The 26,328-nt window shown below is 40.5% G+C and overlaps 1 protein-coding gene across 1 annotated transcript; it reads left to right on the forward strand.

The window, feature by feature from the left end:
• The first annotated feature begins 5,503 nt into the window (after positions 1-5,503).
• Positions 5,504-26,328, forward strand: PSMA5 (proteasome 20S subunit alpha 5). Its single transcript, XM_040232135.1, has 9 exons — positions 5,504-5,674; positions 10,054-10,120; positions 14,178-14,304; positions 16,790-16,857; positions 17,785-17,892; positions 18,034-18,092; positions 18,682-18,784; positions 19,809-19,895; positions 26,086-26,328. Exons 1-9 carry the CDS (start codon positions 5,646-5,648, stop codon positions 26,161-26,163), a joined length of 726 nt encoding a protein of 241 aa, XP_040088069.1. The 5' UTR covers positions 5,504-5,645; the 3' UTR covers positions 26,164-26,328.

Raw genomic sequence — 26,328 nt, forward strand, 5'->3', positions numbered from 1 at the left:
TGTGTTGACTGTAATGGTTCCTGTTTTGATTAATAAAGACGTTTGAGCCTAGTTACAAAGATTTAAGATTCAGGGTCCAAAACTGTAATTGCTTTTGCACCTGTCAAATAGATCAATTCCAATTACATACACAGGAACTGAAGAAATGATCATTGGGTGGGCCAACAGACACCATGGACCCACTGCTACTGACTTTAGCAAGGACCTCATTTACCACAAGGCCCTCATTAGCTTCCAGTCTAACAGGGGGCCATGACAATGCTTGGGTCTCAGGGTACTGATATCCATTTTTTGAGTCAATTTTCTGGTTATCCCTCTTCCACATTGTGCAGTCACTATAGTAAATGGCCACAGGTCTCTTTGGGGAAAGACTGGAGAATTATTACATGTATAACTTGCTGAAGTGCTGCAGGATCTGCCATCTCTTAGTCAATGGATTTCAGATATGAAAAGTGGCCCAAATCCAGACACTGAACAAGGGAAAATGACTTTTTGGCTAGGGTTGGGGGTGAGGGGGACCATCTTCAGTCTTCTATTTTTTCCATCGTGGCCTATTTTTGGTTGTAGATGTTAACTTTACCTCTAGAGATGCTAGGCTCTATATCTGTCTCCATAATTCCCTGTGGGTCGAGGCCCTTGGCTGACAATCTTGTCAGATGTTGCTAATCTTTTTAATATTTGTGGCCTCCTGGTGACTAAGTGCCACCATCTGGCCTATATTACTTGGGGGAAGGGGGATATCATTCCCATAGTTATTAATCAATCCCAGCTCCGTTCCAACCCCAGACTGTTCCTATGTCAGCCCAGACTGCAGAGAACTTCTTGGTGATGCTCTTGCCCCTCACCAGAGGATTTCTGACAGCCTTAGTGAATGATGTGTTTCCTGGGCCTTTCTGTGGAACATAATCCTCTGATGGGTCCTCTGGCCTCACACCTATTCCTGCATGCCCACTTCCCTGTCTTTTTTTCATTCTTCTACCACATGCCAGGGCAACTGAGACATTTCTACTTTACTCAGCATTGGCCATCACTTTCTCTAGGTTCCTAAAATCCCCCCTGCAGTTTGTTTCATCCCCAAGGGTTTTTGCTACGGTGTTAAATCCTGTGCCTCCAGAAAGTGCTCCTAATTCAATGAATTCCTGATTATAGTCTTATATTCCAGCCCCTTTGATCAAGCAGCCTCAAAATTCAACTGCAGGATACTCTCCTGGCTTCTGTCTGTATATGCTAGCTAATTCTTACAGCTCTTTGTATATAATCTCTTTCCTTCTGTATCAGGCCAAGTATGTTCTCAGCTGGGCTTCGCTAGGATTTAACTCTAGTTACTGGAGAAGGAAATGGCAACCCACTCCAGTATTTTTGCCTAGAGAATCTCATGGACAGAGGAACCTGGCGGGCCACAGTCCATGGGGTCGCAAAAAGTTGGACACGACTGAGCGACTAATACTACTGCCCTGGCAGCCAGTAAAGGAGGTAGGGACTTCTATGTTGCCTTGTGGGGCAGTGGCTCTGCAGTGTCTTTCAGCGTGAAGGGAGTAATAAGAAGAGGTAAACCACCTCTGCAAATTTTGAGAGTTCATGCGGGGCTTGCAGAACTAACATCCTTACAGACATCCACTCAGATGCACTATCTCGTTTCAGGTTTTCTCAACCAGGGCCCTGACCTGTTGCCTCTTTGATGTCCTGAGTCAGTGGCTTAACTGTCAGCTCTTCCACTATAGGAGATAAAAGCCTCTTTGAAAGCTACTAAAGAGGCCCACTGTCTCTCACTCTTAACCATTAACCAGGGGAGAACTCTTGCTTTCTCCTTATTCCTTTCCAGAGTGTCACTACAACTGCAGTAACAAGTAAACTCCACTGCCCTTACAGGCATGTTTCTCCCCCAACCACCATGCATTTCACATGCCTGAATTTGTACCTGCAAGGCCTTTCTCCTCCACTGGGATGTGTTCCCAGGTTGTTCTTAGTCGCTCGGTCATGTCCAACTCTTTGAGACCCCATGGACTGTAGCTCACCAAGCTCCTCTGTCCATGAGGATTCTCCAGACAAGAATACTGGAGTGGGTTGCCATGTCCTCCTTCAGGGGATCTTCCCAACCCAGGGATCAAATTCTGGTCTCCCACATTGCAGGCAGATTCTTTACTGTCTGAGTTACCAAGGAAGCCAGGTTACTAATGATTAAAACTTTAGCAACTAGATCACCAACTGTGTTAGTAACTACCTATGCCCCTACACTACTCAGGAAAGCATCATCTTTGTTTACAAGGTAGTGAGTGTGCCAGTCACACTTTCTCAACTTTATATGTTTTCTTGGACTTCTCCTGGTACCACCTGTGCTAGTTTGGGCCCTCTAAGAGGCAGTTGTCAAAGTGTGATTTGACATGTACATTAGCTAGGGTTGGGTGGCTTAAACAATAGAAATCTATTTCTCACTCTTTTGGAGGCTAGAGGTCCAAGACCAAGATGTCAACAGGTTTGGTTTCTTTGGGGCCTCCATCCTTGGCTTGCAGATGGCCACTTTTGCAGCATGGCCCTTCCTCTGCACACATACCCCGAGTGTCTCCTTACATGTCCAAATTTCCTCTGCTTTTAAGCAATCAGCCAAACTGGGTGAGGGTTCACCTTAACAGGTTCATTCTAACTTGTGTCTTTCAAAGACTCATCTCCAAATACAGTCACATTCTGAGGTACTGTGTGTTTAGGGCTTCAACGTATGGATCCTTCAACATATGGATCTTGGGGAAATCACAATTCAACCCATAACAACATGCAAGATATTTATTAGGGGAGCTATCTGTCAAAGATAAAAGGGAAAGGAGAAGGGAAGGTGGGAGAGTCTGCAAACTGTGACTGTGAAGTCACATGCCTGACATCTATGCAGAGAAAAAAGAAAGGATTGAGTAGGCAGGTCTCAGACTGCAGCACAAGTTGAAGAAACTCTAAGTTAGGCTGATGGGTCCTCCAGTCAAAACTGCACATCAGAGGAGTCCCAAACGTTACAGCAATGAAGCACATCAGCAGCCATGTGCAGTCATTTATAAATTAGACAACTACGGGCACATAAAGAATTCCATTTAGGGACCAGTTCTTACTGGTTTCTTTGCGTAGTGTTTCCAGTCCACTCTGGCTGTTCTGCCACACTTTATTTTGCTCCAGGACCCATGTGCCTAGCTCTCCAAGGTGTTTATATGTCTTTCTATTTTTTGAGTCCAGCTCATTCTCTGTTTACTTCATTCCTTTCCTTTCCGTCTTCTATGGCTTCCTTATTATTTTTTTTCAGAGGGATATCCAGTTCAACTTTCAGTGAAACATTTATTGAACGGGATTGATTACGGGCAATAAACTACAGTAGGTGCTGGATCTTTATGCCCTAATGGTCTACTTTCTTGGGAGAAAACAAGATTTCCCCTCTTATCCACAATCAGAGCTACCTGCAGCTTCCTTTCACTTATGATATATAGGGCACAAGCACATTTACCCTGAGAATTCTACATTCAAATAATTTTTTGAGACATTCACCATAATATCTGATATTAATAAGGGCTGCAGAGCACCCTGCATCCCTGTATGTTCAGGATATATTATTATGCTTGAAGTGAGCTTCCCTGGTGGCTCAGCGGTAAAGAACCTGCCTGCAATGTAGTTTGATCCCTGGGTCTGGAAGATCCCCTGGAGGAGGAAACGGCAATCCATTGCAGTATTCCTGCCTGGGAAATCCCATGGGCAGAGGTTAGTGGGCTGCAGCTGTAGTCCATGGCGTCACAAGAGTCAGACAGGACTTAGTGACTGAAAAACAACCACCTATTTAGGTACATAGGTAATATTTATGTAGGTATGTATAAATAGTTACTATACATTAATTTCAAAAGAACTTAAGAGAAAGCATAATGAACTTAACTATGGCTTTTGTAATAGAAAGGCCATATTAAGCTGACCAGAAACCTGAGGGATGAATCTAAAAGATGTCTGAGGATTGCTCTTGGAATTTATCCTCAGTTTTATCAGTGTCAAACTTCTTATTGGCTAGAGGCCACAAAACAAAATTCCAGTTGAACTCATGAGGGAAGGACATAAAAGGATGGGGAAAACAGATATCAATACTCAGAAGGCTTGTTTCTATATTTCCCTTAACACTGAACTGCCTTGATCATTTACAAACCTAATCTGAGGCCAAGTCAGGAACTTGAGAGAAACAGGCCTGGAGAGGTTGAGGCCTTGACCAGTGGTATATTATTAACCAAAAATGGAACCCTGGCGTTTCTCTTTCAGTCATACACCACCCACTAAATGACTTCCTAACTGGCTATCTTTCTTGAACATATCATTTACAGTCTTTCTATGAAGCTGTGAGTGTGCTCTCCTACACTTAGGGAAGATGTTAGAAAGACAAACAAGACATTGCTGCCAGTTAATTCATGGATAATAGAAAAAGCAGTGAACAATTTGAATCCTAGATCCAGAGCTCTGGGTCACTAGGTTGAAAGCTGGGGGGTAAGAATGGAAGTCCCCTACACATGAATAAGTTCCCTTCCAAGAGCGTGTTAGTAAGTCCAACAAAGTTAGCCTAAGCACCCAACTAACACAATCGGCTATATAGTACTGTACTGTAATAGGTTTATAAATACTTTTCACACTAATATATAAAAAACAAACAAACAAAAAAATAAACACTTTCAATCTTATGGTTCAGTACCTTGAAAAGTACAGTAGTACCAGCTACATCACCACTGCTTTAGCTCACTTCAGGATATCTTGGCCTTGAAATAAAGATACTATACTACTGTACTCTATATACGGTAAAGTACACAAAAGCAAAACCACTTGTAAAGGACGCGCACATGCGACAATGCATGCCAGACATGTGAACTAACTTAGGTAACTGGACAGGCGAAGGCACTTCCCACCTTTGAAAGTTTGCAACTTTCAACTTTGAAATTTCCTATGTAGGAGACGTACTGTGAAATTACCCTGGCCATGGGGAAACTTCAAGACCTTCCTACCAACTAAAACTCACCAACTTTTCTCAACTAACGAGCCATGGGAGGGGTGAGCTGAAGTTAATGGACTCGCTCACAGCTCCGGTGCAGACGCAAGTATTTCCCAAGTTCAGTCCTGGAGGCAGTCACAGCACCTGGAGGGAAGTCTGCGCCAGAGCCGGAAGAGCGGGGAATACAGCTAACAGCCGGGCGGGTGGAAAGCGAGGAGAGCCTGGGACAAACGCTCTCTGATAGGAACCCACCAAACCAGGGTTCAGACAGTCTGGCTCGCCATAAAGTTACCCAGTCGACAATCTTGGGACAGGTTCACAACAACTCTAAAAAAGTGAACTCTGACCACACGACTTCAGTTCCGAGCGCCCCTGGCAACCACTAGCGATTTAAAACGGAAGAACGACCTTTGTCCCGCCCACCCTGGGCCACCGGAGGCCCGGCGGGTTAGCTCGTTGGCCCAATCACCTCGGCGGGAACTCCGATCAACCAATAAGAGACAGGTACGGGAGGGCGGGCTGAAGGGGTGGCGAGGCGCACGCGCAGCTGGGAGAGTGGCCCTGGCAGTGTGGCGGTGTGGGTGAGTTGGTTGCAGGTGGACTCGTGTTGGCTCTAAGAATCCCGGAGTAGCCACTGCCGCTTTCTCCTGCCCTTACCATGTTTCTCACCCGGTCTGAGTACGACAGGTCTGTATGGCTGGGGGGGAGGGGGAGGGGGTCAGGTAACGGGTGGGCGGACTCGGGGCCCGGTCTGGGCCTGGGTTCTGCCGTGTCATCGGGGCACCCCACGAACCCGAATTCTGGCCCAGCCAGGGGGTTTCCTCCCTTCCCCAGGCGTCCGCTGTGTTCTCCAAGGCTAGATTTGCGCCCATCGGCCTCAGTTGTCCTACCGCTGAGTCACTGCTGGGTCCCAAGTCGGTGCGGAAGCGTGAAGCTCCGCTTTGTGCTTTGGAAAAGAAGGCTGATGGGGGCCGGAACTCTGACCTTTAACCCGGGGAAGGCCAGGAGTCACCCTCTCTCCCCTTCTTTTTGTGCTGAGTGTGACTGCCTTTTAAAAGATGTAAACGCGCTACCTGGAAGAAAAAGCAATTAGGGATCACTTAATGGGTTTGATGATTTCAGTTCCCTTTTCTTTCTAGGAGGACAGCCTCGTTTTCCGTTTCTTAGTTGTGGGAATAAAGCTGCTATTCTTTTGACTGAGTTGTAGTAGGGCGTCCTGGGATGTTTAGTTTCTGCAGAGGAGCGAAGGAAGTCTCAGCTTTGCTAAGACACAGTGTCTGGAGTCAGATTTTGTGGGAACTGGAATTTAAAGTGATTCTCAAGAGTTTTGTCATCATGCTGATTCAAATAGCCTTTTTGACTTTTTAAAAAGTTTAAGGGAAGTTGCTTTAAGTGTGTCAAAAACCAAACCTGTTTTTGAAATCAAAGCTGTGAGATTGTTGTATCTATTTAAAAGAAAAAAACTTTCAGAGCTTGGGAATGTTAATATTAAGTTGTATCTACTTATGCTGTAGACGTTTTAACTTTCAGTTTCTGTTTTGATCAGGTATGATTCACATAGCTATTAAGCTGCTTAAAAATTTTGAGGCCAGGAAAGGCAGATGTTTTCTCTTTATTAGATGGCTTTGAGAAGCTGCATTTCTTCTCAAGTATATGTTGATCTTGTTGAAAGTTTTATCACTTAGAACTGCTACTTCTAAAAAAAACTTTTTACTGACTCAGAAGATGTATGTGAGGCTTTAAAACTGACTTTTTTCTACTGTCCTATAAAATGACTTTGTTGGTCGGTATTTTCTAAAACATTGAAGAGAATCGTCTTTGTGTGATACAGTTTTGAGTAAGGGTGTGTATGATGGAAATTGTCCTTATCAGAAAACCTTTGTTAAGGTTTTTGTGATCATTTACTTAACAGCTTTATTAACTGCTTTGTGTTACTCATTTTTGTGTCTTCCTTCGTTTGTGCTGAGTCGCTTTACTCGTGTCTGACTCTGCAACCGCATGGACTGTAGCCCACCAGGCTCTTCTGTCCAGGGGATTCTCCAGACAAGGATACTGGAGTGGGTTGCCATTTCCTCCTTCATTGTATCTTCGTAAGAATGCCTAAAATATAGTCTGCTTAGCTAATATACTTAAATGCTTACTGTGTACAAGGCACTGTTTTTAGTTGCTGATCATACAGCAGTGAACAAAAATCAAGATCCTTGTTCTCATATGGGAGACTGTCCTTTAAAAACTACTTAACAGGAAAATTCTCTGGTGGTCCAGTGGTTAGAATTCTGGGCTTTCACTGCTGAGGGTGCAGGTTGGATCCCTGGTTGGGGAACAGATCCTGTAAGCTATGAGGTATTGCCAAAAAAACACAAAACACCACTGTTTACAAAAGTAACTACAGTATAAGTCAGAAATGTGTTCATGTCATTAGAGAACCTGAAATCAACACTATGGGAGTTTTAATGACAGAGGTTGCATTTGATATTATAAGGGGATTATGGAAAACTTTAGAAGGAGTTGATATTTAAACTGAGTTCAGGAGTAAGAATTTAATAAATATGCACAGTAAGAGTCAGTAGTTTTGAGGAAGAGAATATAAGATGAACAGAGGAGGGGCCATGAGAAAGCACAGTTCATGTTTGGGAAAATTCTAGGCTTCTGGCACATATGATGCACATATGGGAATAGGGGGAGTTCAGAGAAAAACACTGGTGCTAGGTATTGGGTGGCTTTTAATTTGAAGTTGAGGGGTTTGGGTCTTATTTTGTGCCATTAATTGTCATTTTAAGTTACATAGTCATAATTGTATTTATAGAAATTAATTGACTGAATTAGAGGAAAGAGTCAATACCAGTTAGATGGCTGTTATAGTTAGGTGAAAAGTAATGAGGGCATTGAGAATGGAAGGGAGAGTTGAGTTACTGTGGGGGAGGAACTGATTTAAATTAATATGACTTGGTATATGGTTAATATGGGAAAGGGCTTCCCGGGTGGCTCAGCGGTAAAGAATCTGCCTGCCCATGCAGGAGCTGGAGGTTCATCCTTTGGTCGGGAAGATCCCCTGGAGGAGGAAATGGCAACCCACTCCAGTATTCTTGCCTGGAAAATCCCACAGACAGAGAGGAGCCTGCTGGACTCCAGTTGGTGGGGTTGCAGAGTCCAGTACGACTGAAGAGACTGGGCACTAATACGGGAGAAGGGAAGCACTGAGTCAGGTCATTCAGAACTTTCTCGCTTGGGAAACTGGGAGCAGGGAGGTGTTTCAAAGTAAACAATGAAGTAGGAATGGCAGCAGGTGGAGCCGATTTCGAAAGGATGACTGTATTTAAGACATATCAGATTGGAAAGTGTTAAGTGTTTGGTATTAATGGGATATCCATGTGGAAACACTCAGAAGACATTCAGATTAATGAGGAAAGAGGTCAAACTGGCAATAGAGATTTGGAAGTAGTTAGTGCTTAGTATAGATGAAATAACCCAGGGAAAGTTTGAAAAGAGGGCCAAGAGCAGAGCCCATATTAGAGAAGATATGGGAATACTTCACCAGGATGAAGTTCCTGAATTAGAGTGAAAATACTGTATTTATATTCACAGAGTAATTTGGTGGCTCAGACCGTAAAGTGTCTGCCTACCATGTGGGAGATCCAGATTCGATCCCTGGGTCAGGAAGATCCTCTGGAGAAGGAAATGGCACCCCACTCCAGTACACTTGCCTGGAAAATCCTGTGGACGGAGGAGCCTGGTAGGCTACAGTCCAGGGGGTCGCAAAGAGTCGGACACGACTGAGCGACTAAACTTTCACTTTCATAATCTGTGCCATTCAATACCAATTGTATTGTGACAGAAGCAGGATAGGTGGGGGTTTTTTTGCATTTGAGAGTAGGAAAGTTAGTAGGTGACACAACTAGAATTTAATCCCAGATCTTCTGCCCTGACTTCCCTCTCAGTGATTTTTAAAAAACTGTTCTTTAGAGTCATAAATTTCCTTTTAAATGACCTTAAGGAAAGCACCTCTGGGGAAAATGAGAGGCTGGAATGGTGAGATTCTCCTTTGAGTCCTGATAGTTAGAAGCTTCGTTTCTGTAGTCGGATTGCCTAAATTCTCATTCCAGCTCTGATTCATATATGCTGAGTGACTTTGGGCAAATTACTCAACCTCTTTGTGTCTCAATTTCCTCTTCTCTAAAATAGTATCTGCTTTAGTTTACTTCATGAGATTGAGGATTAAGTGTGCTGTCATTTCTAGGATTATAACAGTGCTAGGCATATAGTAGACATGCAGTAAACATCAGCCTTTGTTATCTGTTTTATGTTTGGGAGTTACACACACACACACATTTCTTTTAAGGGAAGAAAGTTTTTGATACCAGATTCCATAAACCAAGGAACACAACTATTTGCTTTTATTTGTTCAAATATTCTTAGTGTCCATCACGTGCTGAAAGCTTGTATAGCTAATACTATGCTGCCTCTTCACCGAAGGAATTTCTAACAGACTGGAGCAAGGAAAGGTTGGGAATTGTTTAAGGGAGAAGAGCATTCTGGCATATAATTAGATAATATACTGAGTGAATTAATCAGGTTAGGTTTTAGGAACCACACAGATCTGTCTGTTGTTCCAATAACAATACTAATTCATACGAATAAACAGAGAAATGTCCCTGTGGCTGATTTCTACTAAAAAGAAATGTCAAATGCACATAATGGAAAGAGGATAAGGATAAATGCACTTTCTTAAGAATTACCTGATAGTTTGGGGGCATGAATTTACCAAAGGGATTCCAAATTGATTCAGGCTTGAGGCAGAAAGTTGCCTACTCTTATTTGGTCAGTTTGAAGATACTCTGGGAGTGGGACAGAAGTGTTCTGTATATAGGTTCCATTCTCTTGAAAAACTGTTAATGTACCCCAAAAATAGAAGATTGTTGGGGTTAAAAGAGAATAATGACAATATGCACATCTGAGCTAGATGTCAGGGAACTTGAGTTTAATGTCTCTATGTGGTTTTTTTGTGTGTGTGTTTTTTTTTCTTTTCTCTGAACATTTTAATACCTTTTTTTTTCTTTAAATTATAGGGGTGTGAATACTTTTTCTCCTGAAGGAAGATTATTTCAAGTTGAATATGCCATTGAGGCTATCAAGGTATAGTATCAAGTAGTATCAAGTGGGATAGTTTTTGAAATTTCATGTTTAATGCTTTGCTGGCAGAGCATTTGGAGTAAATGTATTTAAATAATTTCTTTAGAAAATGTTCTTTATCTCCCTTTAATCAATCACAGTTAACTATAAAAATATTTTAATTGAAGTATAGTTGATTTACAGTGTTGGGCACAATTAAACTTTTTTTATAACAGATTGAGTCCCAACTATTTGAAAGCTTTTTAAACAAATTACTGCTTCACAGTTATGTAAGTAGCTTTTTCTTAGGGTTGGAAGGACATGTTTGTGTTTGTAATGTTCTTAACTATAAAGAGAGGGGTATAGAATTCCTGAGTTAGCACCTGCGAGATATTTTGTCACCTTGAACAAATTATTTAACTGATCGCCTGTATTCTTGTTAAATTTGTCAATTTGTACTAGATATTTTGGGGACTGAATAAGAGATGTGTTCTGTAATCTAACAACAAAATTGAATAGTTCAAACCAGTTTTCAAAAAATTAGTTAGAAAGTAAACTGTATACTGAAATTTAGTTATGTGGGATCTTCTCTTTGTTGGATTGTGGAGTGGATAGTCTGAATTCTGATTTAAATCTAAGTTAGGTCGAGGAGAATGAGGTCCAGGCATCTGTATTTTAAGGACTCCCTTGCTGATTCTAGTGTCTAGCAAGGGTTGAGAATTACTGATCTAGTCCAGCTCTTCACTGTTTCAGTCACCTTTCCATCCCCAAACAGGTTCTGTTTTTGTAGTTCTAGTGACAGAATATTTTCTCACTGATAGCTCATTCTGTTTGAAAATAGGTCATAATGGTTTAGAAATTTATCCTGTATTGAATCGAGTCTAGCTTCATGAAATTTTCTTCAGTTGGCCCTAGTTTTTCCCTTGAACTATACAGGATGTTTAAACCTCTTCCGTAAGACAATTGCCCACATATTTGAAGAGAACTGTTGTGTTTCCCTCTAAATTACCTTTTCTAAAAAGTGTATATTGGGGGAAATGGTTGTATGACAGTCTGGAAAAGGGCAAAGCAGATTCTTAGTTGAAGGTGTAGAAGTGAAGGTGGAAGCATTGTAATAGATAATGGGCAGAAAATGATGGACCAGCTACCTGAGCTGTTTTTCTGTTTCCTCACAATATTGTTTTCCTGAGAGTTAATAATTCTTCTTTAAAAATTTGCCTGATTTGGTATGTAAATATCAATAATTCAATCCCCAAGTTCTCCAAGTTATGTATATCCTTTCAAAACACCCAAACACATTAAGTATCCCGTTAAAAGATTCTTAAGAAATCTTTGAGCCTCTGACCTGGTCCAGCCTGACTGATTCTCTGGGCCTGTGGCATGGCTGTACATTTAGGATCTTCTGTTGTCATCTTCCTTTAAATCCCTCTTGCATTGTTTTATCATTTTATCCTTAAAATGATATGATATAAATCAGGTTGCTTCTGGACTTTGTTTGCTTAGCTTAGGATTTGGATTTCTCATGTCTGCTTTATTAAAGAATTAAGAATCCTTTAATTCTTCAAGGATTAAAAAATTTTTTTTTCTTTAGATTTTTTTTTTTTTACCCTTAAACTAGCTAGATTCTTTAGATACATTTTTTTGAACTGCAGATCTTGAATTAGTGGGCATTGGGTCAATTTAGCAGGTAGTAGGAGCATCTCTCTTTTTAAGTGGAATGGAGCAATGGATTTCAGGATGCCTTGCCCATAGTGTTGGTGATTTCTTTTCTTATTTTCATGAAACTTTGTTTCTATTATATTTGTTTCTTTGTATCTATTTGTACATTTTGGTCCCTGATGTAGAATGTATTTCTTAATGTAGATTTGGATCAGAAAATTTGAAAACTCCTGCTGTAGAGAAAACTGCCTTTTCTCATATCATGCCTGAAGGGTATTTTTGGCTACTCACTTCCGAGAGCAGTATAGGGGAAGAAGGCTGGGATTTGTAACATTAAGCTTGTCAATTTTTACTTAATCCCCTTGTTTTGACAGTAGTACTCCTACCTTTGAATGTGCTTGGTGTCCTTCAATGTAGACACACAGACACACCCTCATTTTATGCTTTCCAGAGTCGTCTGCAAGAGTGGGAGTAGGGGGTATACTCTAGCTTTACAGTGTGGAGTAAGGGATCTAGAAATCTGTTTCTGACACACTGAACTAATCTTGTAATTTTTAGCTGTTCCACTTGTATTCCCAGAGGTCCTTTTGCCATCATTCCCTTTTTGAGCACCAGTAGTGGGGTGGTCCTGTGATATAAATCAGGTTGCTTTTGTACTTTTTTTACTTAGCTGAGGATTTGGGTTTCTTGTGTCTGCTAAGTAAATTATCACTTCCCCACCTTCTTTCTTGAAAATTTTGTTGTTTCTGTGGCTTTGCCTCTCTCTTTGTCCTAATATATTTATCCTACCCATGCTTAAGCCCTTTAATCTCCTATCCTCAGGCTTGGAGAAGGAGTGGAGCTAATGTACATATTCAGTTTACACCTTTACTCAAAAGTAAGAGCATTCATTTGTTACATAAAATTCTTTGGCAGTTCATTTCCTGCAGTTATACATGTACTGTGAATTAATAAAATATACAATGAAAAGCAGGTATATACATTTATTTAGTAACACTTCTAAATAATGTAATGGCAACCCACTCCAGTATTCTTGCCTGGACAGCCCCATGGAGCCTGGCATGCATCCATGGGGTCACAAAAAGTCAGACACAACTTAGTGACTCAACAACAACCAAAAATAAGGTCATAACTTTGTACATTTGAAAAATAATACAGATATGTATGAGCTATGGACATTCAGTCTGCGTATATGTTGAAAGCATATTGTGCACAATGATTCATGAAATTCGTTCAAATACTTTGCGATAACAGACTCCAGGAATCTGATGCTCACACTGACAGTCATTGCTTTGTAGAACTAAGTGAAAAAAATGATTATTTAGAGAAGTGAGCACATATAGTCCTGGGAGACGTTATGAATGATGGGGTGGGATTTGGATTGGAAAAGGGAAGAGTATATTCCAGGGGTGACAGCATGGCAGAGGTGCAGATGCAGGGGGTGACATGGCATGAGAAAATGGATTTGGCTGCAACAGGGGGATCTGGTTAGAGGATAATGCTTAATAAAGTTGGAAGAGACAAGTATGATTAGGTTTTGAGAACTCTGGAAGCTTGCTTGGATTTTATGTGTAGGCAGTATAGGGAGACGTTGGTTCTTCACAGAAGAAGTATAATGAAAATAGCATATTATTGTATCAGTTAGGCTATCCATGAACAATGCATTGGGAGAGAGATTAAAGATGGGGAGACTAAGTAGGAGGCTGTTGAAGTCATCTTGGCACATAAAACAGCTAACATCTGTTGCTCGTTTATTATGTGCAAGTTGCCATTTTAAGTATTTTATGTATTAGTGTGTTTACCCTTCTTGATGGATAGATATTATTACCCCCATTTTGCAGATGTGAGATGAAGGGTGGGTGACTAGGATGGTGTTGTGCAGCTGGAGGGGTGAAGTCAAGCTATATTGTAGACTGCTAGTGACCTTGAGAGAGATTTTTATGTTGTTGGTGGTGTTTCTTTTTCTTTCTTTCCTTTTTTAAAAAAATTTTTTAAGTAAAATTTTTTTTCTGGAGGTCACATACATATGAGGGATATCACCTTTTGGGATAATTCAAGGTAGCAGAGGTGAAAAGATACCAAGTCCGAAAGCAACATTACAGTTGTATTATTTCTCATCCACTACGTTTAGGACTTTAGACCTGCTCGTCTCCAAAAACTTGGCACTAGAGTTGATTGTTTTCCAGACATTTTGAGTACCTTATAATAAAACTTCCCCTTTACAAGCACAGAATTCTGTAAATCAATGGTCTTGTCACTGACAGGAATAGTACATTATTTATTAGGGGACTCCTGTTCTCTCTGTGTACTAGATATGGCTGATTGAAGCTTCAATCCTGTGAAGATATACAGAGAGATTTCTGGTGAGTAGGTGAGACTATTCTTTGACTTCTCCATGATAACATAACCTGTTTTTCTTTAGCTTGGTTCCACAGCCATCGGGATCCAGACATCAGAGGGTGTATGCCTAGCTGTGGAGAAGAGAATTACCTCTCCACTCATGGAGCCCAGCAGCATTGAGAAAATTGTAGAGATTGATGCTCACATAGGTAAGAAGTAGGGGAAGATTGTTCCGTAGGATCTTGCTGAGTTCATCAGTCTTCCTTGATGTTCCAAGGGAGGTTCATTAGGTGAACATCTTATTCCCTTGTTAGCTGTTGCTTTCCAGGCCATTATGCATAATATTGGTAGTAGGAAGCAGTTGTAGGATTCACCTACTCCCAGAAGTTCCTTTCTCCCTCAAATTTAGACTTGGCAAATGTGATGGTTATTGAAGTATGTAAAAGTTGAATCATAGGCGAGTTCCCTATGATGGCTGGGTCTTCATGGATGTATAACATTAGGAGGCCACCTGGAGCAGAATTATCGTGTGGGAAGCTAGGGGTGTCCACTGAGAAAAGAGAAATTCTTAAAGATCTTCAGAGTGACTAAGGTGCAGAGAGTATAACGATAATAGACTTTGACTCAGATCGCTACTCTTCCTCTGTTTTCAGATTTATCATTGTATTCTATCTCCCCCTGCCTTCCCTTCCTCCCCTTTTAGGTCTCTGATAAATTCCCCTCCTGTAGCTTCTGGCATCACTGTAACATAAGGAGTAGTTCTACTTCTTTATAGCATGGCATTTTAGTTGACTGCCCACATTTTCTTAACCTATCCATCTAATTAAGGAAACATTGATAAAATAATTAATTGCTTGAAGACATCAGAACCAAATGCCATGGTAACAAAGGAAGCTTGACACTATCTCTTTCATAGATACAGAAACTGAGATTTAGTCTTTAAGGATTAGAACATTGAGTCTATCTCAAGCCATCTCATCTACCTTTTGGAGGTAGGTCAGGGTCACTTCATTCAACAAACTGACAATCTACTGTGTGCCAGACTTTGTGCTAAACACCCGGGACACAGAAAAGAGAAATAGACATAGTCCTTTGTGTTCTAGGAGCATGCAGTTTAATCACAGAGATAAATATGTAAATAAGTCAATGCAATTAAGTGATGTAGAAAGCAATGGCACCCCACTCTAGTACTCTTACCTGGAAAATTCCATGGACGGAGGAGCCTGGTAGGCTGCAGTCCATGGGGTTGCTAAGATTTGGACATGACTGAGCGTCTTGACTTTCACTTTTCACTTTCATGCATTGGAGAAGGAAATGGCAACCCACTCCAGTGTTCTTGCCTGGAGAATCCCAGGGACAGGGGAGCCTGGTGGGCTGCCGTCTCTGGGGTGGCACAGAGTCGGACAAGACTGAAGCGACTTAGCAGCAGCAGCAGCAGATATTAAGAAAGACTGTGGCATATGCTCAATAGGAGTATAACTGGGGAAATACTTAGTTTTTCCTGGGGCCTGTGGTAGTGAGGCTTTCAGAACATAATTCCATAAAGGTGATACTTGAGCAGAGCTGAATTCTGAAGGATAAGGAGGTGTTTACCAAGCGAGTAAGTGTCTGGGTGTAGCAGGGGAGAGCTTTGTGATAAGAGGGTATAGAAAAGAGCAAACCTGTGATGGTGTAAAATATAAAATACCCTGGCACTGGCAATTTGGGATGAATGGGAGGTATAACCTGGTAAGAAATGAGTCTAGGATCAAAGAGTAAAAGTCCTTTTTACCATACAAAAGAGCTTAAACTTGATCCTTTTGCATTGACATCAAAGATTGTATGCATTGAGATGATATGATCAGATTAGGATTTTAGAAAAAACATTCTGACAGTAGTGTTGAAGGTAGAGTGAACGGGACTGAAACTGAAGGCAGGGAGACCAGGTCAGAATCTAAATACAGAGATGAGGAGGGCTTTAGCCAAGGAAGTGGCTGGACATCGGTGAGGTAAGGATTAATACCAGACCGGCTAATCAGACAGTGATCGATAGAATTTGGGATTTTTGATTGGTTATGAGGGCCAGGGAAGAAGATGGAGTCAAGAAGGGAAATGAGTTGAATCTGTGGTCTCTCCATGCAGATATATTAAGGGAGTCATTTGGCTTTATAGGTCTGAACTGTGGGAGTGAGACCTAGGCTCGAAATTTGGATTTGAGTCATGACATGTTAAGTAATAGCCATAATCTTGGCTTCCTGGGACATCTCTACTATAACTAGTTGGTGTTTGGCCAGGATGTGAGATTTTTTATTTTACTTTAGGGTGTTCCACTGTAGCTCATAGTGAGATAGTTATTTTAAATTTTTTTTCCCCTTATTTTTCCTGTTGGAGTATTAGTGCTTGCATGGGCTACAAAGAGTGCTAAAGGAATGTTTGAGTATGTAAATATGACAATTCATGTTTGATTACCTGTCCTTCTCTGTCTCCTCTCTTAATAGCTGCACTTCTGTGTCACTGTGGATGGTTTTTGTTGGTGATATAATTATACTTGTGTTCAGTGCAGATACTTGCTCATTTAATCTTGTGGGTATAGTGCTTATGGGATTGCTGGTTGGCTGCCATGGTTTCACTCCAAAATTTCAGTTATTTCCTGAGTGGGTGAAAGAGTTTTACAAGGATTTGGCTTACTGGGTCACTGTTGCTTTTACATTGCAGGTTGTGCCATGAGTGGGCTAATTGCTGATGCTAAGACTTTAATTGATAAAGCCAGAGTGGAGACACAGGTAAAATCAGCATCAACTCTCCTTTTCACCATGATGCTTGGGTTCCTTGTTTAGTGATGATACAACTGCCTGGGCTGTACTGCAGTTATCTGTGTTAATATCTGATGTCGCTCTTGGAGTGATTTTGAGCAGAACCGCTGGTTGTAACTTTCTGAGGCCTGGAGTCTAGCCATCCAACCATTGTGGCTCTAAGGAAGCCCTGGTAAATAGTGCTGACAGTCTCTTGCTTTTTCTTGATTTGCCTTATGTAAAGTAGGCATTGCACTGCCTTCTGTTCCCTGATTGACTTTCTGGGGGAGCACCATAGCAGGAGGTAGAGGTAGCTAAAGGAGTTTTGCCCCACCTGCCCTTTGCTGCTGGGCTTGCAGTGACAGCTCTCCTGTGGTGAGTAATGATATGTACCAAGTGGTAAATGCTGCTTAGGAATACTGATTTTTTTTTTTTAACTGAGCTCTTGCTACCTGCCGAGTAGACTGGTCAGGAAAAAAAAAAAAAAAAAAACCTGATTGGTAAAAATTCCTTGTGCTTATTTGCAAGTTTGCTGTCAGTACTTATGTAAGAATAAGTCATTCAGTTTAAACTCCAGCAGAATAATAAAATAGAATCTTTGAGGGAAAGTGGCACTCAGCTATTAACTTTCACTTTGTAAAGAGACTAAATTTGGTTCTTTGAGAGGTTAGCTGTTTTTCAAGGGAGCGATCCTCTAGCCATCATTGCCCAGAGTCCTTTTGGTATAACTTTATTTCCAGAGCTATTCCTCTTCCTCTCATGCAGTCCCAAACATTTGAGTTTAGTGTTAAGGAAAACACACCCGAGCTTGAGCCTTCAGTTTTTAACCACAGTTCAAAGGGATGTGTGTAGTTAGATGGTAGGCTACTTTTAACGCCCATCTTGTGAAAGGTAAACCATGCATTGCTCTTCTTTTAGAACCATTGGTTCACCTACAATGAGACCATGACTGTGGAGAGTGTGACTCAGGCTGTGTCGAATCTGGCGCTCCAGTTTGGAGAAGAAGACGCAGACCCAGGTGCCATGGTGAGTGTGGTGATTGCCACCAAGCTGTCTTGCTGTCCTGTGGGACATAGGATGTCTGTCCTCGAGCATGTCTTTCCCTGCTCTTCTTGCCCTCTTACTTCTCTGCTGTTCACCTTAATATCTTCTGATTTGTGGTTCTAGTCCCGTCCCTTTGGAGTAGCCCTGTTATTTGGAGGAGTTGATGAAAAAGGACCCCAGCTGTAAGTATCGTTTTGCCATTTTCCTCCTGATTCCTTTTCGGGAGACTTTTTATAATTTGGGATGGGATTGGTTGTTTATCAACTGAGAAATATTATTATAGAGTTGTAAAAATGAAGGGCTTCTAATTCTATAAAGTTGAGTGATTCTGGTCTACTTATACAAAGACAAATTTGGGGATTTTATGAAGAGCACCCCTATTGGAACCAGTGCTACTTCTGGAAAGAAAGGAGAAGTAACTTTGTTACTATAGTCAAAATATGTTTTAGAGCCTTGCTTTCGAATATTTATTTGATCCTTATCCTCATATGGTATTTGGATAGTCATACATAAGTGTCATATTTATATATACTGTATGTATAGAGTATATTTATATGTAATTCTCTAAATCCCAGAGGAAATTATTTTTTGTTTTCTTAAACACTTTTTTAAAGATCTGATTTCTCCAGCCATGGGATGTCTTTTGGATGTATGCCTTGGTATTTCCTGGCTGCAGGGCCAAGCATTTATATTTTTTAGAGAGACGTTCGTAATGGAAAATATCACCATTTCTTAAGCATTTTATTCCTCTTCTTTCTGGTGGTTTTGCAGGTTTCACATGGACCCATCTGGAACCTTTGTACAGTGTGATGCTCGAGCAATTGGCTCTGCTTCAGAGGGTGCCCAGAGCTCCTTGCAAGAAGTTTACCACAAGGTAATTAAGCATTCCCATGCCTTTATTATTATTTTGAAAATCAGGGTAGAATTTACATACAATAAAATGTACAGGCCTAAGAGTTCAGTTCTATGAATTTTGATGATTGGATATACACTGGTAATCACCACTTAAAATATAGAACATTTTCATCATACCATCCCAAAATGCTTGCCTCCTTTCCAGTCAGTCTCTCCCTCCCTTTCAGCCACATTTGTAGATTAGTTTTGTCTGGCCTTTTTATAAATACAGCCATACACTTTGTATTTTTTGTCTGCGTTTTGTTCAACATACTGTTTTTGAGATATGTTCATGTTCTTGAACATTTCAATAGTTTCTTTTTATTGATGAGTGATACACCATGGTATAGATAATACCACAGTTTGCTTGTCCTTTATCTTCATAGCTTTACTTAGCATTTTATATTGACTAGTCTGGCTCCTCAAGCAAGTGGGCTTTTTACCTTTGTGGGATGGAAGATTTGGTTTTGAGGGTGACTCATTGTAGTGGCTGAAGACTGCTATACTTGTCATTCAGGTGGTTCATACAGGGATGTCTGCTTATAACAACCCTTCATAGCATTGCTTTTACATGTGCAGGAAATTAAGTATAAAGTGAGGTAAGAAAAGAGCAGGTTTTCTAAACCATTGGGCTACCTTCTAGATCATTTGGGAATTATTCATAGGATATCACCATTATTTTCTTGCTTTTAAATTAAAAGACAAGGACTGGAGAAGTTTAACTCTTTCTCCTTCAAAGATCACTTACTGTATTAAAGTTGAGGACTTTATTCTGGTTCAAAATAAGACTTTTTTTCCCTCTGAATAAATACTCTACAAGTAAGTGGCAAATATACCACTTACTTGAATTTTACAGGTAATGTACTGTACTTACAAGATGTTTGACTTATTAATATTTGCTGAATCATTTTTTCAGAAAGATAGGGGGTTACAAGGGGGATCTGTGTAGGAAAGAGGAGTTATATACGATTAATGGCTACTCTTCTTACCCTCTTTGTTTCAAGTCTATGACACTGAAAGAAGCCATCAAGTCTTCACTCATAATCCTCAAACAAGTAATGGAGGAGAAGCTGAATGCAACTAACATAGAGGTACTTTTCTGTTTTACTGATTTTTATTCAGATATCATAGCTCTCTGCTAAAGATTAAATAGGTCAAGACAGTCACATTTTTATATGCTCAGTTCTTAAGAAATTATTGGTTTCCATTGAGTAAGCAATTCTAGTAAAGTAGTAATGGCAGAAGCCAAAGTTTGATGAGTTAAAGAAGAAAAGGGAGCGATGGAGTGGACCAAACAAGAATATGCTGCCTTCTCAAGAAGACATTAATGTCAGCAGCAGCAGGCAGCATTAAAGAAAAGGATTTTTGTCTTTTTAAGGATACGGAAAGACTAGAAAATACTTTTATAGTCTGAAAAGAAGCAAGAGAATAGAAAAAATGTTAAAAGAATTTAAAGCAGAAGTTAGTGATGGGAAATTTCTCAAGAGAGAAGACATGGTACAAGTGAAGGAGTTCATTTTGGAAAGTAGAATTGATTCAGCATTATATAAATACCCATTACATGCCAGGTACTATGTTTCAGTAGATGCCAAGGATACAGACACAGAAAGTCCAGTTCCAATTTAAGTGTTAATAGTATACTGTGTGGTATAGAGGACATACAGATAATTGCAGCTTGGGTTGATACTTCGGTAATAGCAATAAGAATGGATTGACACAGGAACATATAACTTACACTGGGATATTAGGAAAGGCTACTGGAAGAAGTGATGTTTGGAAAAGGGAGAAGAGAATGGTATTCTGGAAGAGGAAGTAGCACATGTAGAACATCATTGGGCATCACAGGGAACCTTGAGGATTCTGTCTTATTGTTGGAAAGTGAGATGTGTGTAAGATGGGGAGATGATAAGAGATGACACTGGAGAGGCATGGACTAGATTCGGAAAGCCCTAATTTAGCATCCTAAGAGTAGACAGGGAGAAAGGAAGTAATGATAAGGAAAGGTAAGTTCGGAAATGAATTGGGAAAGAGGGATTATATTTCCCTGGTGATTGTTAGATCATCTTCTGAGGGTGGGTGAATGCAACGGTGAAATTAAGAAGAACGGGAAATATTTGGAAAAGTGTTTTCAATAGGGAAGAGAGAAGACAGGGATGAGTAAAAGGATTGCTGAATCACATTAAAATACTAGCTAAGGCTGGAATCACAAATTGTTGTAAAAAGTCAGGATAGTGGTTACCCTTGGAGGCATGGTGTGTACGTATGTTTTAATTCAGAAAAACTTAAAGGCCAACTGAGGCTGGAATCACAAATCAGTAATTAAACTAGTCAGCACTTAACCAGGATACTTTTCAGCTGTACTCTTCGTGGACTGAGAAAATGTATATTTGAATTAAACCTCTGAAGGAGGATTGATGGGTTATAGGCAGAAAAATTGAGAGTATTGTTATCAGTCTGTCACCAGTAGAGCCAGGTTCTGTGGCTGCAGGGAAAGGGGCAAAACGATGCCAGGACAAGGGGCTGGCCTAAAGGTTGGATGATCTGAGAAGAGTTGGGATGTGGGGGTTGGGGGGCATTTGGCTTGCTTGGATTCTTTACCACTGAGCCACCTGGGAAGCCCCTTATTTTCTCTACAGAAATGTTCAAGTCCTTTGCCCATTTTTAATGTGGGTTATTTGTTTTTTTATTGTTGAGTTATAGGCTCAGTGGGATATTCTTGATTCTGAAAGGCATAATGCAGTTAATAATAATTTATAAAAGTTCTCCCAGCTTAAATTTGGATTGACATCCCCTTGAAAACGTTATCTTGGTTATTCCTTTGTCTTTCTCTTCCCATCACCAATTTTCAACCAAACCTATTAGAACAGGTATTTGTCCTCCGTTTCTCAATTATGTTTATAACTTGCTGAGTCATTAAGCCATGTCTAACTCTTCGTGGACTGCAGCACGCCAGGCTTCCCTGTAAATCACTATCTCCAGAGTTTGCTCAAACTCATGTTCATTGAGATGATGATGCTATCCAACCATCTTATCCTCTGTTACCCCTTCTCCTCCTACCCTCAATCTTTCCCAGCATCAGGGTCTTTTCCAATGAATCTTTCTTTAGAAAAATTAAAAAATTAAACTTACATTTGTCAGCCTCTCTCTCTACTTAGTATCCTTTTTGAAAGATCAACTTTGTTGAGGTTTATAATGTACATGCTATAATGGGGACCTATTTTAAGTTTACAGTTCAGTGAATTTTGACAAATGAATTACCCTTGTGTCTACCACCACAATCAAGATACAGAACATCTCTGTCATCCCCAAAAGTTCCCTTATGCCCCTTTTTAGTTACTGATCTGCTTTTTGTCACTATAGGTTTGTTGTGCATCTTCTAGAATTTCTTATAAGTGGATCTACAGTGTGTATTCTTTTTGTGTCTCACTGCTTTCACTTAGCTTCATAATTTTGAGATTCAAGAGCCTGTTACATTTTATTGCTATTAATTGTCTTTTTTAACCTTTAATTGCTAGACGATGCATCTGTATTCATTGTTCTCACTGCCTTACCTCTCATTTATTCCTCAATCACTCCCATTGGTTTCTGTTATTTTCGAGACTGTCCCTTGCTAACATACTCCTCTTATCAGATTTCATGGTCATTTTTAAGACTTACTATATGACTTTTTCTGAAGCAGACACCTCAGATTTTCAACACTTCTAAAACCTGTCGTTTTTCCTGAAAACCATTTCCTCTTCTCATATTTCTAATCCTGGACACCTTTAGTGTACCTGTCATTCACAGCCGAAACCTTGAAGACATTGGCCTCCCTTTGTCTTCACTGATCTGTGCCTTTGCCTCCTTAAATAACTCTCATATCAGTGCCTCTTCTTCATCCCTTCTCCCAGGGCCTTCTCTTGTTCAGTCTCTCATTTTTCTGCTGCCTTGTATATTCTCAGAGATTTCCTAACTAGTCTTCCTGCTTCTAGTCTTGCCCTCCTCATTTTCATTCCATTTCCCCTGCTACTTCATTCTGTTACCGAAGTGGATTTTCTGAATTGCGTAGCTAACCTCGATTGTTCTCCACTTTAAAAAAGTATTTTCTAGGGGGCTTCCCAGGTGGCTTAGTGGTAAAGAATCCATCTGCCAACGTGGGAGATGCGGAAGACACTGGTTCGATTGCTTGGTTGGGAAGATACCCTGGAGGAGAGAATGGCAACTCAATCCAGTGTTCTTGCCTGAAAAATCTCATGGAGCCTGAGGGCTAACAGTCCATAGGGTCACAAAAGAGCTGGACATGACTGAGCACAGCACACACATATGGGCAGCCAGCTGCTAAAAAAGTCTTATTGTGACTCTTATTGTCTGCAAGATAAATTCCAAACTTCTTTTCCTGTCACAATAATTCACACCTCTTAAGGCATATGTTTAACCTGTTAGGTTAATTTTACCTGAAATTATCATTACATGCAATTAAAAATTGCTAATCTTATATGCAGGAGATGCAAGAGACCCAGGTTCAATCCCTGGGTCAGGAAGATCCCCTGGAGAAGGGAATGGCAACCCACTCCAGTATGCTTGCCTGGAAGTTTCCATGGATAGAGGAGCCTGGCAGGCTGCAGTCCATGGGGTCACAGAGAATCGGATGCAACTGAGTGCACATCGGAAGCTTCAGTAGCAAGTGTGCTGGTACCAGGGCTTCCCTGGTGGCTCGGTGGCAGAGAATCTGCATGCTGGGCTCAGGGAGACCCTCTGGAGGAGGAAATGGATACCCACTCCGTTATCATGCTGCGACAATCCCATGGACAGAGGAGCCTGGTGGGCTACAGCCCATGGGATTGCAGAGTCAGACATGACTGAGCACGCATGCACAAGCAAAGAAAAAAAAAACAATTTTACATGCAATTATCTTTAAATCCTCACAGTAGCCCTATGGGATAGGTGTTCCTATTTCCATTTTACAGAGGAAGAAACTGAGTCTTTGAGAAGGTAGGACCTTGCCCAGAGTAATAGCATTGGTAAATGGTGGGGTCAAGGTTTGAATTGCCTCACCTCTCATTTATTCCTCAATCACTGCCATTGATTATTTTCGAGACTGTCCCTTGCTAACATACTCCTCTTATCAGATTTCATGGTCATTTTTAAGACTTACTATATGACTTTTTCTGAAGCAGACACCTCAAATTTTTGACACTTCTTAAACTTGTCATTTTGGGGGCCTTATTTGGGGATGTATACTTTTAACCACTTTAATATACTGTGTCTCTGTGAGCTCTCACTCCTAGTATCTCTCCATTTTGTCGCATCTCATATGCAACCTCTGCTCTAGCCATTCAGAATTACTTTCAGTTTTGCAAATACAACATCTTGTTTCATGCTTTTATGTATTTGCATATTCAGCCTGCCCTCTGCTACTTCAGATTGCTGTCCTTGAAGCCTTCCTGTACTCTCTAGATTACTCCTTTGTCCCTTTCTCTGTGTGCCAGGCTCTGTTACAACCCTTATCTGACATTAAAAGCATTTGGCCTCTATAACCCTTAGTGACAGACTTTATCTTTGGATCTGTAGTGCCTTGTACAACCATAACTTGTACACCGGTGCTTAGCAGTTAATTATTGATCACATCACTAAAAGAAAATAACTCTTATCTACCTCACAGAGGTTTTTTGAAAGTGAGATGAATAGAAAAGTAGCTTTCATATTCATTATGTAAATAAATGTATCATTATGTAAGTGCAAGGGGTTATTTTTACTCATCTAGTGATGAGTACCTTTCCGAAAGCAGTATTTGGTTTAAGTCCTATTAGTATTGATTTGCAGCCTGGTTTTACGTGACTATTCTAATTCAGGATTACCCAGTTTCTGGTTTTTAGCCCTTGTAATGGTTTAGGAGGACTAGCTTGTGCGCCATCGGTGACTTGACAAAAAACTCTAGCCCCTCACTCTTCGTCTGGTTTATTGACTTTGTATCTCCCTGTCCTCATGTCCGTAAGGGAAGTGTTTATATATTTTCATTTCCTTGAAATAGAACTTATGGTCTATATGGACATCAATAAATTATTTGACATGTATTTTACAAGTGTGTTTGGGACTCTTCTGACATTTCAGGTACTTGGATAGATCTTTTAGGAGAATCTAGTGGAGACTGCAGGGTTTTTTTAGTTTGTCCCTAGACTAGATCTTCAGGTGTTTTGAGATGTGCAGTCGTAGTCTTTTTCTAAATTTTACCTGTAGTTGAGGCAGAGTTTCATGTTCATATCATGGAACTGGATGGGCTGATTTTGGCAGTTTTGAAATTATTACTAAATACTAGTATTGAATATTACTCAAAAAATGCCCTACTATGTTTAATTTTAAAGTTAAAAAATAAAATATAAGGAAATGACATCTCAAACACAAAAGCTGAAGGCAAAAATGAAGTTGCCCCTATTCCTTGGTATTGCCCTAGAACATGGGACTGTGTTGTCAGTAGCGATGATGGGAAACCTGGGGATTTGGTTAAATTTGAAACTAACCATCTCCTGCCCCTAGTCTTATATTGCTTAAATATGCTGTAATCTTGACTGCTGGATTTTACAAATACCTTGAGTCACAGCTGATTTCCTACCATCAGTGTTAATGGGATCTTTTCATGGCCAGTCCTTTTCAAAAACAAAACAAACCTTTTTCTTACTAAGTTAGCATATAGACAATTTTATAGAAAATAGTACCCAACAATAATAGTTAAGTGGTGCTTATTATAATGTTTTAAGCACTATTCTAAGCATTTTACATGGATTGACACATAGACAGGACTTGGCAACTGAACAACAGCAGCAATCGTATGAGCTGGGTGCTATTCTTATTATTATCTCCATTATCCTAATATAAATTGAGGCACAGGGTGTCCAGGTATCCCAGGGTCACGCACAAGCTCAGCTTGCAAGTGTGTGACTATGCTTGTCTATTTCAGAATCTAACCTGTCTAAAGTCATCTTCAACAGAAAAACGTTCTGACCCCAATTTACTGCTGCTTTTGTGATCCTTGTTGAAGTAATCTCAGGAAGTGGCAATGACACCAGGCATTCGGTTAACTATTATGTGGTTGGTTAACCTCAAAATAGAAAATTTGGTCAATAAGAGTTTTTATTTTGGAGTCAGAGAGCTATTTTAGGGACCTGCTGCTGGAAAGGCTATCCCTGGGACAGCAGATCCCTTAGTTCCTAATGAACAGCTGCATCACCAACAGCTCCTGACCATGCGAGGACTAAAGCAGGTAATCGAGCCCAGTTTATTAACCCTTCTCTGTTTTCTTTGCAGCTAGCCACAGTGCAGCCTGGCCAGAATTTCCACATGTTCACAAAGGAAGAACTTGAAGAGGTTATCAAGGACATTTAAGGAAGTGTGATCCGTAGAATTTATTGGGGACAATTTTAGTTCTTCTAGTTACCCTTAACTTTTATTTCCAGCTCCAGTTCCTTGGGAAATCTCCAGTGTATGTGCATTTTTTTATGATGTCTGTACATAAAGGCAGTTCTGAAATAAAGAAAAATTTAAAATATT

The sequence above is a fragment of the Oryx dammah genome, unplaced genomic scaffold (genome assembly GCF_014754425.2).
Source record: "Oryx dammah isolate SB20612 unplaced genomic scaffold, SCBI_Odam_1.1 HiC_scaffold_28, whole genome shotgun sequence".
Lineage (NCBI taxonomy): Eukaryota > Metazoa > Chordata > Mammalia > Artiodactyla > Bovidae > Oryx > Oryx dammah.